General features: G+C 50.0%; 2 protein-coding genes and 1 pseudogene across 2 annotated transcripts in view; 1 reads left to right on the top strand and 2 right to left on the bottom strand.

Annotated features, from left to right (window-relative positions):
- Nucleotides 1–290: 290 nt before the first annotated feature.
- Nucleotides 291–1,075, top strand: LOC115309340. The gene has a single exon (XM_029967586.2). The coding sequence runs from the start codon at nt 291–293 to the stop codon at nt 825–827; it is 537 nt and encodes a 178-aa protein (XP_029823446.2). The 3' UTR covers nt 828–1,075.
- A 2,904-nt stretch (nt 1,076–3,979) lies between these two features.
- Nucleotides 3,980–4,593, bottom strand: LOC115323557 (annotated as a pseudogene).
- Nucleotides 4,594–7,622: 3,029 nt separating this feature from the next.
- LOC121838488 overlaps nt 7,623–16,889 on the bottom strand; it is a 108,691-nt gene continuing 99,424 nt past the window's right edge. The window contains exon 2 of the mRNA XM_042294766.1: nt 7,623–7,739. Within this exon, the coding sequence (XP_042150700.1) occupies nt 7,623–7,739 (117 nt within the window). The remainder of the gene's footprint in view (nt 7,740–16,889) is intronic.

Below are 16,889 nucleotides of genomic sequence, written 5' to 3' on the forward strand. Positions count from 1 at the left end.
TAATCCTCTTTTTGTTGCTGGGCTCCTTTGGCTGTTCCTCGTCGCTTTCGATGCTGCTTTTGGTAGCCTCCTCTTCAGCGATGGCTGGTTCCTCCTTCCTCTTAGGTGGCTTTGCTGGGGTTTTCTTCTTCGAGGATGGGCGGGGTATCTGCTCCACCTCTTGCTCCTGTTGCGGGGTCGGCAGTGACAGTGGCGCTTGACTCGCCCTTATTGCTTCTAGTAGTTTGTCGATCCTTGCGTCCATCTTCTCTTCCATCTTCTGTAGTAGCCTTTCGTTGTTTTCGCTGATCATGTCGTATATTTCTCGCCTTGTCACGGGCGGTTCTCCGGTGTTATGGTGTTGGAATGGTGGCTGCTGCTTGCTGCGGGGCGTTTCTTTCGACTTGCTTCCCTTAACTGCAGCCAACCACTTAAGCTTCCCGTCTTCCTGCTGCGACGGCGGCAGGTGTTTTTGCTGGCTCTTGTGTCTTTCGCGGCTGCCGGTGCGCCGTTGGCTTTCGCTGCACTCGTTTTTCTCCCTGCTCGGCAGCTGTGGAAAGTCCGATGACGTCATTGGTGGTCTTGTCTTCTGGAGCTGTTGCTGTTCGCGTTCCTCTCGGCGCTCCCATTGTCTTTTCGTGACGACGAAGGGGACCTTGAACTTGTTCTTGCAAATTCTATCTGCCGTCGGATGCGCTCCTCCACATAGCTTGCAACTTGGCTTGCATGCCTTCTCGTGGTCCGCGTCGGGGTTGGCCTCCCCGCACGCGAAGCATACTCTGGTCTCCGGGGTTGGACATACGTCGATGCGGTGTCCGACTTTTCCGCAACATCTACACACTTCATGATGTTTCCTGTAAAGCCCGCACTTGAGCAGTGCCGCTCGGTATATTACGTACCGGGGCACTCTCTGTCCTTCAAAGAGGACGATGACCGCTGTAGAATTTCCAATCCTGTGCGCCTCTAGCGCCGTTGGGTTATACTTTGTCACGACCGCCTCATTTATGTCTTCGGGCGAGTCGTCAATTGCGATACCTCTGATGATTCCCTTCGCCGTCCCTTCGGGCGCGGTTCGGTAGGCGGAAACCTCAAATTCCATGTTGCCGAATTCGACGGTCCTGATCTTAGTGTAAATTTGGGCTCTCTGCTCGCTCGGCGTGCTCACGACTAAGATGTTCTGCGCCGCATTGATGCACACCATGTCTTCGCCCTGGTATTCTTTTGCTGTCCCCGCGGCCGCCATAATGGCGTCCGTGACGACCGGCGTCTCGATTCGAGCTACGTTCAGGCCGCCCCTGGGCCTAATCACGATCTTATGGTAGTCTCTGGGGATAGCCGCCGGCATACGGGCTGCTTTCTTGATATTCTCGGTAACTCGCTTGACAAAGTTAACTCTCTCCTTGAGTCTCGACTGCCGTTCCGCGGTTAAAGATGGTCTCTCACCTTGCAGCTCCTTGGCCTTGCGCATTCTTCTACTCGTCGTGGTCCATCCGCTCGACTCGCCGGGTGTCGCGTCGCGGCCTCCTACTTGAACGTACATCTTCCCTTCATCGTTGCCGACTATCGTTGCCTGCAGGCCTTTGGTTGCCGGGCTCTCGCACACCTCCATCGTCGGTGGCGACGCCATCTTATTCGTACTGGTCGGGTAGGCCTAACACCGGGGGCGATCGCCCCGGTGGCCGTACTCGTGCGCTAAGCCTAAGGCCTAGCAACGCTTGCTCGCCTCGAATTTTCGAAGTCCCAAAAGAGGCGAAAATTCACATACCACTTGCGCGATGTTGGTATCGGCTGGTTCCTCGTACCGTACCGCACACTTTCGTAACAAATAAACTGCAGTTGGCCGGAGCCGATAAACGATAAAAGGCCGTTCCTACCGCTGCCAGCTGAGCACAGCTGGCAGCGGCGCGAGCCCCTGCGCGAGCCCCTATTGGATCGAGGAAATTCTTTCACGGCTAGAATTTTAATATCTATGGGCTGGCGAAGTCCCTGACCGACAATGGGTCTGAAGTAGGTCACTTCCACCCACCCGAACTGACAATTCTTTGCCATAATGGTAAGAACGGCATTGCGAATGCGCTCCAAGACAGTATGCAAGTGAACCAAGTGTTCTTACCATGAATCCGAGAAAATGGCCATCTCATCTAAGTAAGGGAAAACAAACCCTTCCGTGCCCCTCTGAATCGCTTCCATTAACCTTGAAAAACAAAATGGTGGGTTTTTTAGTCAAAAACTCAGCATGAGTGGACGAAATGTTCCGATTGGAGAAATTAATGCCGCATATCTACCGGCACGCTCCGTCATCGTAACCTGCCAATAGCCTCTCACTAAGTCTATGGTCGAAATGTACAGTCTCCGGTGATATGAAAGACCCACTGGGAGCGCGTGGCCGAGGCAGTGGCTGGCGGGGGCGCTACGAGCGCTCCGGGCAATTACATTCTGCTTCGAGGGAAGGACTCTCACTCGGGGCTCAGCACAAACTAATAAGCGCGCCCTCTAGCTGAGCCCCGAGTGAGCGTCCTCCCCTCGAAGCAGAACGGAACTGCCCGGAGCGCTCGCAGCGCTCCCGCCAGCCACCGCCTCGGCCACGCGCTCCCAGTGGGTCTTTCATATCGCCGGAGACTGTACCTGCCTGAACTGGCCCCCTCAATTCGGTTTTCGATATTTGGGATCGGATCAGTTTGATTTTTTTGTGATGACGTTCAATCTACGATAACAAGCGCACGGTCTGGAATCTTTCCCCGGTGCTTCTACTAATATCATAAGTGACATATAATCACTTTCTTAAGGCTCAATGACTCCCAAATCTAGCATTGCCTGCATCTCAGCTCTGAGGGGCTCTTTCTAACGCGTTGACACATCGTATGGCCTTGAATGAACCGGCATATCCGATATTAGTTCTCTATCATGAGTGACGAGTGTAGTGTGATCTGGCCGGTTTATGAATAAATCCTGAAATTCTCCTAAGACCTTTCATAAATCTGCAACTTGGCTCGCGTCTGGTTCTGGCAGTTTCACAGAGACCTCAATTAATTCCTCTGGAGCAAGTGCTTGAGAGGGTACTTCAAGCTTCGGAATCTTTTGTAAGCGTATTTCCTTCCTTTCGCCAAGAGTGAAGCTGATCATACGCTCCCTCATCATATAGGGTTTTAGCAGATTGCAATGATAGATATTAGTGTTCTTTCCATGTCTCGAAATGGCATAATTTGTGTCCGTCAGTTTCTCTATAACTGTTGCAGGTCCTTCCCGGTGAACTTCTAACTTGTTTTTCCTTGGTGGTTTTAGGGCTATCATCTTCGGTCCAACCTGTAAATCCCGATGTCTGGTGTGACGGTCATAATATTCCTTAGCAGATATTTGTGCTGTCTTCATGTTTTCTGCCGCGATGTCCAGCACCGCGATGTGCTGCAGGGCGGAACACGTACTCAACAACTATGATGTCCTGCTCTGAACCCTCCCATACTTCTTTTATCATTCTTTATTGCGATCTCAACGCTCTCCCGTAAACTAGTTCTACGGGACTGAACCCTGTCGCTTCATGTGGCACTGTTCTTAAGGTGAATATGGTTCCAGAAAAACAGCTTGTGGTATCTGGAGTAACAGGCCGATGGGGTTCTTCGCTGGAACATCTTTATTGCAGGACTACCGGAGTACGACACATAGCCACGGGTGTGAGAGAGCGACAGGATAGCAGCGGGTGGTGCAAACGGTACGCTGGCTCAGATAGATATCGCGCCCAGGAACTGTGGCGCGAGACGCACGAGCGCGCGCTAGCTGTTGTCCGCTTATTGTGTCACCCATACAACACTCCCCCACACTTAGTTCAGCACAGTAACACCATTCGACGGCGTTCCAGTGCAATACTCACAAAGTAACACGATATGACAATTTAACAAAACTCGAGAATAATTGAAGTTCTGGAAAGTACAAAATACAAACATACGAAATACAAAATAATTACAGTTCGGAAAAACACAAAGTCCTCGTCTTTTTCTCTTCTTTCTCAAGGCGAAAACCTATCAGGCGCACGCCGTTGCCGTTCGGGATACCGGCGCTGAGTTTCTTGCGGCTGGGCTGGGGAACGACCGGAGACTGGAGTTGATTCCATGTCTTGTCCCTCTACCACCGGTGACCAAACTGGAGGCAGCTCGTTCACGAGTCCCCCTTGTCCTGGGGTTCGCGATGATGGCAGGACACTCGGTATCAGCAAACCACCTTCCTCCGCCTCTGGAGTAGAGCTCTGCCGCTACCGCAGGTGGTCTTGGTGTCGCCGCCACACGAAGGTCCCCCGCGGTGTAGTCACGCGAAGCCTGTAGGAGACTGGTCCGGATCTAGCCATGACGACTCCGTGCAACCACCTCGCACCCGGCCGGAAGTTCTTGACGTACACCTAATCACCCGGCACGAAGTGTCGGTGTTTGCCACCGTGCTTCACCTGTAGCACGTCTGCTTGCGGTGAACAGTTTCCTCTGCAGAGGGTCGCAGTCTGTCCAGACGGGTAGTGAGCCGCCGCCCAAGCGGCAACTCCGCAGGACTCTGAAGGGTTGTGGCGTGCGGTGTGTTCCCGTAAGCTAACAAGAAACTTGCTAGTCGACGAGACAGAGGCTGGCCCGGCATCTCTTTTCGTAAGGCCTTCTTCAGGGTGCGTATGAAACGCTCAGCCAGCCCATTACTTGACGGATGGTAGGGGGCTGTACTGACGTGCCTCACACCGTTCTCTCGCAAGAAAATCTGAAATTCTTGGGAACAAAATTGGGGCCATTGCCACTGACAACAACATCTGGCAGACCGAAATGACTAAACAGCTCCCTCAGCTTTTCAATAGCTGCTTCGGCCGATGTGCTGTTCATCCCAAAAACCTCGGGCCACTTGGATTGGGAGTCGACGCTCACCAGAAAATGACGGCCCTGGAAAGGTCCCGCAAAATCCAAGTGCAGCCTTTGCCACGGACGAGTTGGCCAGGACCACGGATGCAGCGGGGCTGGACCTGGAAGACTCTGCTGCTGTTGGCAGGTGTCACACGACCTGATGCGATATTCAATATCCGTATCGACCTCCGGCCACCATACATAGCTGCGTGCCTGTTCTTTCATCCTTACAATTCCAAGATGCCCTTCATGCAGCTCGTCCAGTAGGCTTTCGCGCAGTCCCTGAGGGATCACAACCCTCATTCCCCACAAGAAGCAATTCTGGTGCCACGTCAGCTCGTTTCTTCTTGCAATGTAACGCTTCAGACAATCTTCTACCTTTGCGGGCCACGCACCGGCAAGGAACCTTGCCACTTGACAGAGCTCTTTATCTTTCGCTGTAAATTGTGCGATCTCTTGGCTGCTTGCCGGAAAAGACTGCAGGCGAAGACTGAGGAACGCCGCGACGTCAACCTCGCAGTTTTTATCCTTAAACCCAGGAGCTGGAAGTCGCGACAAGCAGTCCGCCTTCACGTTGAGTCGACCCGGTCGGTAAACCAATCGGTACTCATAGGCGCAAAGGGTAATAGCCCATCTCTGCAGACGTGCGGCAGCAATGCTCGGAATTCCCGGCTTTGGACCAAGAATGGTTTGCAACGGTTCGTGATCAGTGACCAACACGTAGGGTCGTCCAAACAAGTAGACGTGAAATTTCTTCACGCCAAACACAATAGCCAGTGCCTCCTTTTCTAGTTGGCTGTAGTTTTCACTCGATGTCAAGGTTCTCGACGCAAACGCGACAGGCCGTGTGTCGCCGTTGGAGTACACCCTGGACCGGACGGCTCCGAGACCGTATGCCAAGGCATCACATGACACCTGAAGGTCTACCTTGGGGTTGTAGTGTGCCAGGACAGGTGCGTCAACCAGAAGCCTCTTCACCATGTGAAAAGCGTCTTGACAGCGCTTGCTCCAGGTCCAGACGACATCTTTTTTTAGTAGCTCGTTCAGCGGCGCTATTGTGGTGGAGAGGTCAGAGAGGAACTTTCCGTAGAATGTCACCATTCCCAGAAACGACCGTAACTGCTTTGAGTCTTGTGGTTGAGGTGCATCGAGGATCGCTTGCACATTTTCTGCCAACACAGCTACACCTTGCTCGCTGACTTGGTGCCCCAGGAGCTTCGAAATTGCCTTCAAGAACTCGCACTTTTCTTTCTTGACTCGGACGCCCATCTCACTCAATCTCTTTATGACTTGCTTCAAACTCTTGAGGTGATCCCCGGCGGTCTTCCCTGTTACCAGGATATCGTCGAGATAGCAGGTTACTCCTTGAATTCCCGCCAGCAAGCTGTTCATTATCTTTTGAAACAGTGCTGAAGCTGAAGTGATGCGAAAGTCAAACGTTTGACGCGGAAGAGACCCTTGTGCGTGTTGATTGTCAGATAAGGTTTCGACGCAGGGTGGGCCGGAACTTGCTGGTATGCACGGCTTAAGTCTATTTTCGAGAAAACAATCGCCCCAGGTACCGTTGCTAGAATATCTTGCAACCTTGGCAATGGGTACTGCTCCACGTCCAGGCAAGGGTTTACCGTTGTTTTGTAGTCCCCGCAAAGGAGTGCAAACCCATCCTTCTTCAAAACCGGGACAACTGGTGTAGCGTAGTAACTATGGGCCACCGCTTCAATGACACCTGTCGCCTCTAGTCCCTTTAGCTCTTCTTCTACCGCTGGCTTCAGTGCGAACGGCATACTTCGAACTTTCAGAAACTTTGGACTCGCACCTTCCCTTAAGCTTAGCCGCGCCTCTTCCCCTTGCATGTATCAGAGCTCGTCCTTGAACACCTCCGGGTAGCGTATTTGGATGTCTTGGAGAGACGCTTTTACATCAACGCTGACCGCGTTTAGCGATCCCAAGTCAAACTTGAGCTTGTAGACCCAGTCCCTGCCAATCAAAGGTGGCCCGTCTTCTCCCAGTACGTGAAGGGGAAGTTTTCCTTTGAAGTCTCGATACTCTACGTCCGGCGTCGCCACTCCTTTTGGCTTGACACGCTCGCCGGTGTACGTGCGCAATATTAGTGACGGGGAGCCACAACGGAAACATTTGTCCTGAGCCCCCACTACCGCTTTCGGTTTCACCGCCGTCAGTTTCTGCAGTTCGAGTTGGTCGTTGTCCGCCTTATTATGACACGCCTGCACATTCATGGTGGCTCTTTCCATAGTTAACACTTTTTCCACAGCTTTCTTGAATGTCAGGCTCTCATCCTCGGCAAACAAAACTCTCTGAATGTCAACACGACTAAGTCCGCTGACGAACCTGTATCTGAGAGTTTCTTCCAGGTTACTTCCAAAATTGCACGTCTGTGTCATTTTTTTGAGCTCGGCGACATATTTTCCGACCGACTCCCCTTCATGTTGTTCCGTTTCATGAAACGTTGTCCTTTCTGCGATGACCGACGGCCACGGCGACAAGTGGTTTCGCAAAACGGCCAGCAAATCTTCAAAACTCTGTAGTGCCGGGTCCTCAGGCGCTACTAGAGTCTTGAAGAAGTTATACGTGTCAGCTCCTACGGGGCTTATGACCACGTCAACTCGGTTTGCGTCCGCTACCCTATTCGCTCTCAAAAAGGCTCGCAACCTTACCTCGTTTGATAACCAATCACACTCCGTGTCATCGAAAGGTTCGAAGGTTCGACTTGCCCGAATAAAGCAATCCTGACTGCCTTCCGGTCCTCTGGTCCTTGATTCAAGATGCCAGATACTGGAACGTCAGTTGAAGAGCCCTCAGTTGCTGAGTCGTCCGACGGTCTCTGCATCCCGCTGTAGCAGCGAAATCCGTGTCCTCGTCGCCACTGTGTGGTATCTGGAGTAACAGGACGATGGGGTTCTTCGCTGGAACATCTTTATTCCAGGACTACCGGAGTACGACACATAGCCACGGGTGTGAGAGAGCGACAGGATAGCAGCTGGTGGTGCAAACGGTACGCTGGCTCAGATAGATATGGTGCCCAGGGGGGCTATGTTGCGCTTTTTGGACTCCCAGGAGACTTGGAAGAGGGAAGTGACGTCAACGACTAGAGCAAATGCAGATTGGATGTTGAAAGAAGAAAACGAAATCAACACCCAATCTGCGTTTGCTGTGTCGTTGAGGTCACTTCCCTCTCCCTAGTCTCCTGGGAGTCCAAAAAGCGCAACATAGCCCCCCAGAAACTGTGGCGCGAGACGCACGAGCGCGCGCTAGCTGTAGCCCGCTTATTGTGTCACCCATACAACACAGCTATCTCAATCTTCTGCATGCTCGAGACAAGCAGCACGTACCATTCGCATGAACACAGAACGGCACTTCTCTACACTCTTTGTCTGTGGGTGGTACACCCTGTAAAAAGCGATCGGACCAAAAAGAGGCATCAGAGTTCCTTATCGTAAAAAATATATTTTAAATGCCTCTGGGTTAAATCCTGAGATATACGGTAGTTCAACAAATAAAGCAGAGCAGGTGCACCACAAACACATGCACACTGCAGGTTTAGCGTAAATCAAATTGCGCCACCGACAACCGCCGCCGTTGAGAAATCTTGAGCAAAGTCACGCTGTCTCAGTTGCAGAAAGTCGACCGCTGATATCTTTTTTTCCAGATAAACCATAATGTCATTGGACAAATATATCAATAGATGTTGTCATTCGCTTTTTATTAAGGAAATCCCAGAATTAGTGCTCAAGGGGCATTGCAGTGCAGCTTATAGAAATAAACATCACAGAACATCTCATCTCATCTATTACGAACAGATTTATTTGTAGCGGGCATCGGCCAAGCACGACCGAGCAGCATGGTGGAGCTGGCTTCACGTGCGAATAAAAAAGGACACGCACTGTTCCAACCAGCAGCAGCACCCATGTCCACACGGCCATAGTTGCAGTCGGTCCTTACTATCTAAACGGTACATGGTGTCAGAAGTGTGAGAACTTTTCTTACAAAGGTGAGAGTTGAGATTTCGCATGGCTGAAATGAAGCAACCATAATGACTACGGCTATCTGAAGATGCTGCCGAGAACTGGAAGCTGTTAAAGCAACGGATGGAGCTACACTTCGCAGCCACGGCGACTAAGGAGCCAAGAACGAAATACCAAAAGGCTGCAATCTTCCTACACATTGCCAGTAAAGATGCTGTCGACGTGTTCAACACATTCCAGTTGACAGAAGAGGAGAAGAAATCTATGATGTGTTGGTGAACCAGTTCGAAGCATAATGCCCCCCGAGGGTCAACAAAAACTACGAGGGATACATCTTCTGAACAAGAGTCCAGGAGCCTGGAAAAGGTTTCGAGATTTTCTTCTTGACCTGAAGACGAAGACAAGCACCTGCAACTTCGGAGATTTGTCTGATTCGATGCTGCGTGACTAAATTATATATGACACTTCTAACAAAAAAACTTCGAAAAGGGTTCTGCAAGAAAAATATCTGACCCTTGTCAAGGCAGTTGATTACTGCAAGTCCACCGAAATATCCGAGCGCCAGAGCAAAGTCTTCGAGCAGCTGGAACGAAAATTCGAGCCCGTCACTCGTAACAAAAAGCGCCAAGCGAGGAGAAAGTGCAAGTACTCCAGTTTTGTTCATGCTCCCGGCACATGCCTAGCATGTGGCAAGATTTGCGACAGAGTGTGGAATAAGGAATCACTTCGCCAAGGTATGCCAGCTCAAAGAAATTTGTTGACAACGTGCTAGATCCAGCAACGAGCTCGAACGAGGAGACCGATGATTTCAACATTCTAACCTTGAACGGAAAACGACTATAGAAAGTGACTGGATCACCACCGCGAAGTCAGGCGGCCACGACGACCGCTTAAATGTTGACACCGTTGCCCACACAAATTTGCTACCACTCTCGATGTTCAACAACACCGGTGCACAGTTCCGCCACTTTACGTTCTTACGGAAGATTACCACTGGAGCACGCTGAAAAGGTTTATCTTCAAATTCAGATTCACAGACGAATAGGTCGACTTACCTTCTTTGTCATGAAGAAAGGGAAGCAGGCCCTTCTCGGCCTTGAAACCTGTGAACAGTTTGGGTTAGTTAACCGAGTGTGCTCGATAAGTGACCAAAAAGGCCTCAAGCAGCAAGTGACGTCTTAATTCCCAGGATTGTTCCAGGGCCTCGGAAGAACCAAGAGGGAGTGCAAGATGGTACTCAAAGAAAACTCACAACCAGTAGTTATGCCAGCCCGACGTGTTCCACATGCTTTCAGGGACCCCTTGATAGCTCAGCTTGAGAGGATGATCGCAGGCGGAATAATCACCAAGGTTCAGGAGCCGACTGACTGGGAAAGCCCTTTGGTTGTAGTAAAAAAGAAAAACGGGAAGATCCGTGTTTGCATGGACGACAAGCACGAAAATGCCACCTTGTAAGAGAACACTTTCCTTTGTCACGTCGAAAAGATATCAAATGAGAATTCAAAGCCGCAAAATATTTCAGCAAGTTAGACGCGTATAACGGATTTCATCAAATTTCAATTGACAGCTACACATCCCATATTTGTACATTTGCGACACCCTTTGGGCGCTATGGTTATCTGAGACTTCCTTTCGGCATTGCTTCAGCACCCAAGGTTGTTCAGAAAGCCATGAGCCAAATATTTGACGATCTCCCAGGTGTCAGAGTTTATATTGACGACGTTATTGTTTGGGGCTCTTCGCGTGAAGAGCATGATTTGCGTCTCAGAGCAGCCCTGAGAGCTGCCAAAATCAGGCGTAATAGCACTCAACGCTAAGAAATGCCAGTTTGGTGTCCAAGCTATACGCTACCTTGGCGACGGCATAAGCAGAAGGGGAATCACTTAAGACCCTTATCTTGATAGAGTGCCTTCAGGATCACCCACTGCCCAAGGACAAGAAAGAGGTTCAACGCCTTTTGAGAGCTGTTAATTACTTCAGAAAGTTTTTTCCTAATATATCCTATTGTAAAACTATGCTTAGAGCCTTGATCAAAGAAGACTCAGTCTCCGAGTGGAGCAGTGCCTATACACTCCGTGCGACGCAACTGGCGCGCCGCCGCGCGGCTGTTCCCGAAGGTAGGCAGTGAGAACCCCAGAGAAAACGAAACCCAAACCACGCCACGTACGTTGGTACCAACGAGGTAGAGGGGCTTAGAGTGATAAACCGGAAGTTCGGAAGTGGCACCCCCCCGGTTGCCGCCATATTTTACGCAAATGTGACCACTCGTCACGTGACCTCCCAAGAGCCGTGACGTCACAGGTAAGATGGCAGCGCCCAGAGCTGGCGGATGCGAGTTTGTTCGGTGCGCGGTAGCCGTGATGTGCAGCTGCTTTCCGACGACTTCGGGCTTCTTCGTGCTCGCTGACGCAGGTATAATGTGAAAATATGAAGGAATGAGACTTTATACCGTTTTTGCGCAAGATCGCTCTGGATCATCTGGATATTAACGTTTGTGAGACAGCATCAGCTCTGCATCGCCGTACCGGTGCTTGGATTCCGGGATGTGTCCAAGGATCGATAGAACTTTGAGTGCTTTTAACATGAAATTTTTGCATTCTCTTAGCTTTGTTTGAACGTTGAAATATCTGAGAATCTGCGAAAAATGTATACGTCGCGTTAGGGCCTAAGGGAAGTTGTTTCAGCCCTCCGTCACCGAACAACCATAGCAACTTTTAGCGAGGAAGCTCCTGCGATTTTAACCTTTCGTGCTAATCCACGATTCTACATTCGATCGCTTTTCTTCCTTTTTTGTGTGTGTGTGTGTGTGAGTGCGAAGTGCATCCTTATTTTCAGCTACGAGGTTGGCGTTGTATTGAGTATGGGGAAGAATAAATCGTTGCAGGCACCTGCTTCAAAGCTATTCGACTTGCTATAAGAACAACTGTTTTGGTGCATGCATAGATTAACTGCGCATTTTTTCTGTTTTGTAGGATTTACTGCAGCTATACTCTTTTCCATCAAGAGTGCATTGTATTAGTCAGTCAATTATTTAATTGTTCTAATTACCTGGATGACATGCTTCATCTTTGTGTTCATCTCTTGCCTAGAGAGGAGTCTTGTTGAAAAATGTTGACTACCATTCCTTTCGGTCTCTTCAATAGACTCTTTTTAAAAGTGTGGGCTGTCTATACTTCGCATCACCGTAACTTGGAAAAGGCCAACCGCCACAGCCCCCTCGAGCCAATCAGAGACGGAGCGAAGGTGTGTGACAAATCTGTGCAGATGAACACTCTGGTGATATGCTGTCATGTGCCTCTCTCCAATGTGTGTATTGACTCACCGAGACTGTAGCCTTTGCCATCTGCCAAATTCTGATGAAACAAATTACAGTAGCTACTACTGTAATTACCCCAGGCTTTCATACTTTGGGTATTTGTTCGACAAGAAGGTTATGTCCGCCATCCCTGTGAATTCGGCTCAGCACCTATTGGACTCGAATGCTGCATTGGCGTTCGACGTGAACTGGGGCCCATTCGTGTGCTTTGCGCCGAAAAAAATGGTGACGGTTACATATAGGAAGTGTCATGCTATATAACATACATATAGGAAGTGTCATGCTATATAACATACATATAGGAAGTGTCATGCTATATAACAATGCATCAACACATACTATTGAACTATATGCTCAGGGGTGTGTTTGTTTTTCCAATTAATAAGTTACAGCAGTGTGCTTTAATGCTATTATCATGTGTGTAGTTTTAAGTATCCCCTCTGCAATGCTTACGAAGGCCCCTGGAAGGAATAAATTAATAAATAACTTTTTCACATCACTGGAGTTGGTTTTCGGATGCACCGCATGTTCAGGAAAGGTTGAACGAGTGCATCCCCTTGCAAGAAGTCTGCCAGTCTGGTATGACCCCTTAATTAATATTGAAGGGTCAGAGAAGCGAGTGTCCTCGTAAGGTCCAGAGCGTGCAATGGACACAATTCTCGGTGTGTAGACTCTCAAGGCATGAAGGCAAGCGGAAATATGTTTATCTGGTTAGCGTATCAAATATGTTTATTTCCACTTGATTACATAATTATTGATTCTTAGTAAATGGTTCCATAACGAGTTCTTTCTGCGACAGTCTCGTGTCAGGCGTTCAGTCGTAGTACCTGTGGACCTTGTTGTCGGATGACGCTCCTGGCACGTCGGTGTTCAGTTTGGTCGAGTGGCAACTTTGACCGACTGATGCTGTCTTGTAATCATACGTCATGTGCACTGAAGCTGCAGGGCTGGCTTCTAATCCGAAAATTTTCCTGGTAGTTTTTGGCATCAATGTAGCAAGCTCGGGCATGTATTGCTTACGTGGCTGTGCCTTTTGCTGTACCGTTGACTTGAAAGCTGGCAACAATTTTTGTTTGCTATCCAAGTCTGGTGATGCTTGCAGTTCACTTTTGAGAGCAACCAACCATTCTATTCCTTCAAGTCACTCAGGGGCATTCTCCCTCAAAGTTGGAAATTGTGTGCTTCGTGGACACAGAAAATTGGTGTCAGCAAATTTTTAGGTATTGTCCTTGGACGACAACCGACACCAAATCCACTGTCACTGCATCGCCGCTCACCTGCTTTGTCGTGCTTACCTCTTGTTGAGGTGATGGACATGAGGAGCTTTGGGGTAATCAGGGATTCAGAATCTTCGATTCAGCACCTTCGGCATCAGGGACAAAGGTCGCCGAAGGTAATCCTTAATCTCCCGTGGTCGCTCCTCGAGACGTAATCGAGGGTCATTTGGCACGAACCCTCGCCGACCAATTCATTGTTACGGGTTGCTTTGGTATATGGTCGGCTTCATGCAGTGGTAGCAAAGTGGTTTTCGGTCGCACATTCGCATCACCTACGTTTTCCTCGGTGTACTTTGTTGAGCACAGTCTTACACACGATGTCGGGAATGCTTCGGCGTTAGAGTGTCTCATTGAATTGGCATTGAATACTAAGGGGCAGCCGGTGGCAGTCGTCGTGCCATTGTGGCGTAAGTTGCCCTTGGTTTGTCAGATGCCGCTTCGCTCGCAGAAGTCTCGGTTGAAATACCTGTCAAACTTGTTCCGAAACAATCTCGGCAATCAAAATAAAAGCCGGGCAACTGATGGCAGGAAGTAGCTTCCTGATCTCCTCCCAGACAACGTCGTGGGTGATGTCGTGGATGCCTGGGAGGCTGGCGTCGAAGTAGTAGCTGGACAACTCGAGTGTCGAAACGCCGGGAAGTTGTTCATAGTGGCAGGCTCGGGCATGCAGTGCACATTCCATGTTGGAAGCCTCAGTGATATGAACACTTCGACTGTTGTTGGGGGGTTGCGGACAAGGCTGCCGAAGGCGTTGTCCATCACGTGAGGCGCATGGGATTCTTAGGTTCTTGCCTTCTGTAGCATCAAGGTCGGCGTGGGCGTGGGCGCTCGATCAAGCGCAAAACATCCTCCACGAGTGCGGTGGCGCTCTCATTGGGGCAGTGTCCTGGACAGAATCAAGAATGCGGCTCTCTTTCGTTGATGTTGGCTGACGGATGCGTGCTTCAGCTTGATCTTGCAAACTTCCCATGACGTTAAGGAGGATCCATGGTTCTCAGACCATCGCCGGCAGTTGCTTCCACGAGAAGTATAGGTTCTGCAGGAGCTGGTTGTCTGTCCACCCAATGTGGCGGGCGACACTGTCATATTGTTCAATACAGTCCTTGATGTCTTCATACAGCTTGCTTGAAAAAGCGTCGGAGTGTGATTTGCGACGGGCATGCAAACAATGGTGGGAGGGGACACGGTTTGCTGCTACAGGTTTGTCATTGTTGGCTTAGTCAGCTTCGGATTTTCTGACAGGAGACCGAATTCTGGTGGTTTTCCTGGTAGCAGCAACTGGCTCGGATTTCAGGTGCTTCGTGGTGTATTTCCGAGGTTACTCCTTGTGGTACTCGGTCGTCTAGCGGTTGTTCTGCCAGGCTCGGGTCAGGACTTTGCCTACGGCTCGACAGGGGTATCAGACGCAGAATAGTCCGCCAGCCGTGTCCCATTATCGTGTAACTCGGCTGAAGAGCCGCCGGGTTCACACAGAGTGAAGGGCTACGGGTAAAGTGCCCAGCACCTCCACCTGAACATACGATTACAGCTGAGCATTGCAGTGTCCCAGAATAGTGAATATTGATAGAAGATAGGACTGGAACAAAGATCCGTGACAGTATAACAAAACTAGCAGAAGAGAATCTATCCTGACCAATGCAGAAGCTGCATTGCTTTAGTGGCATTCTGTCCGAATAAATCCTCTCCTTCGGGGTTTGGCGACTGCCGTGGACGAACGGAACTGAAATGGATGTGGGACCACTTTTCTGGTAATGAGCCACTGCAGACCGTTGCCACAAAGCGGCGTGAGCTGGGTACGTAACACGCTCGGTGAAATGTCCGGACAGCTTCCAATTCGCGTAACGAGTATGGATGAAACGTTTGTGTTGACGAAACGTGCGACAGACCAGCGGGATCAATACCAACTGCAACACCTGTGCTCCGTGAAAGTGCTCGTCTACGCCGGAACAATTTCGGAAGCAGCACAGCATCACCTAAAGCATGGCACAGGAACTACCAGCTTGAAGGCAGCTCTTCGGTGCGCCGCACACCTGTGCTCCGTGAAAGTGCACTTCTACGCCGGAACAATTTGTAAGCAGCACAGCATCATTCAGCACGGCACGGGAACTACCAGCTTCAAGGCAGCCTTCCGGTGCGCCGCACAACCGAAGTGAGCCCTCGGTCATTTGATCGAAGCTGCACCGCGATTGTACACCGCCAAGCACGACTCACGCAATTTCCGTCGCTAAACTGTGTGTCCAAATACATTGCACACGCTTCACTGCAAACCTCGAAGATTCCGATGGTCAACGAGAGCACAGAAACGTCGCCTTAAATTTTATCCTAGCGGTATCCGAATCAATCCGAGGTCCGAGCAACGTAGGTCAGATTGTCTCTTCCGTGGCAATATCCCGGTCGGTCACCAGCGAAATGCACACCGTTTCTCCGTATTTTCACGTTATACCTACGTCAAACACCACGCTGAACTCTGAACTCGCTTTCGACCGGCCTCATATGACGGCTTCCGCGTCTGAAATCAACTCGCCGAGACAAACGACAACCAACAAAGCATCCGACAAGCTCCGGCCCAGCTGGGGCCAGCCGCTACATGGGCGCTGCCATCTTTCCTGTGACGTCACGTATTTGGTTTGGTCATGTGACGTGTGGTCAAATTTGCGTACAATGGCAGCCTCTTTATGGGGGTCACTTTCGAGTGCAGACCGGAACCCCGGTTTATCGCTCTAAGCCCTTCTACCTCGTTGGTTGGTACGCACTGAAGTCGGAGCGGTTGCGGTTGCGCTGCGTTCACAGCATGAATTGCTGCCGGTGCTGCGTCGTTAAGTACTTCAATAGTTAAGCGTCGTATCTCGTGGGGACAAAGTTACACACTTCTTCACCTCGCCGATGTTTTGTGGGACAGCGACAACGATGAACCCGTGACGTACTACGCGAGAAATTTATTCTTCCGATCATATTTGCCAATGTGTCGACACGGCTCACATATTCTACAGTGCCTCTTTGCACTCTGCGTTTGTTTTCGTACCAGTGACGCCTACATGTGTTAGCGCCGATGAGACTAACTGAACAGCCATCCCACACTCGCCGGTATGCAGTGCCAATTTCATTGGAGGAATGCCCTCCAAAAAAGTCTCGTCCCCATCATATGTGTCGATGATATTTCCGGACAAGTATGGCACGCAATTTTTACTTCATGTAGAAAGATTCGAACGGTAAAAAAAAGTGACAAATATGAATCTAAAGAAAACTACAATGAAACTCCGAATCACTGGAGAATCGACGATTGAATATGGAAGTTTATGTGGTGTGCTTTCTTTTTTGATCAGCCTTCTTTTGGTTGTGGAACCGCTGACACCCCGAGTTCTGTAGACAACAATTTTTTTTTCTTGGCTTTAGAGCCACCTATCACAAAGTTGTTCAAACTGGAAGTACCGTCCACTGGTCCCTTCCTACCTATAAAGTGTGCACCTCC

This window comes from Ixodes scapularis, unplaced genomic scaffold (assembly GCF_016920785.2).
Source record: "Ixodes scapularis isolate PalLabHiFi unplaced genomic scaffold, ASM1692078v2 PGA_scaffold6__148_contigs__length_123643588, whole genome shotgun sequence".
NCBI classification, from domain to species: Eukaryota; Metazoa; Arthropoda; class Arachnida; order Ixodida; family Ixodidae; genus Ixodes; species Ixodes scapularis.

Coding starts and splice junctions, on each gene's coding strand:
- LOC115309340 (XM_029967586.2), top strand. CDS start 291: ATGTCGTATATTTCTCGCCTTGTCACGGGCGGTTCTCCGGTGTTATGG.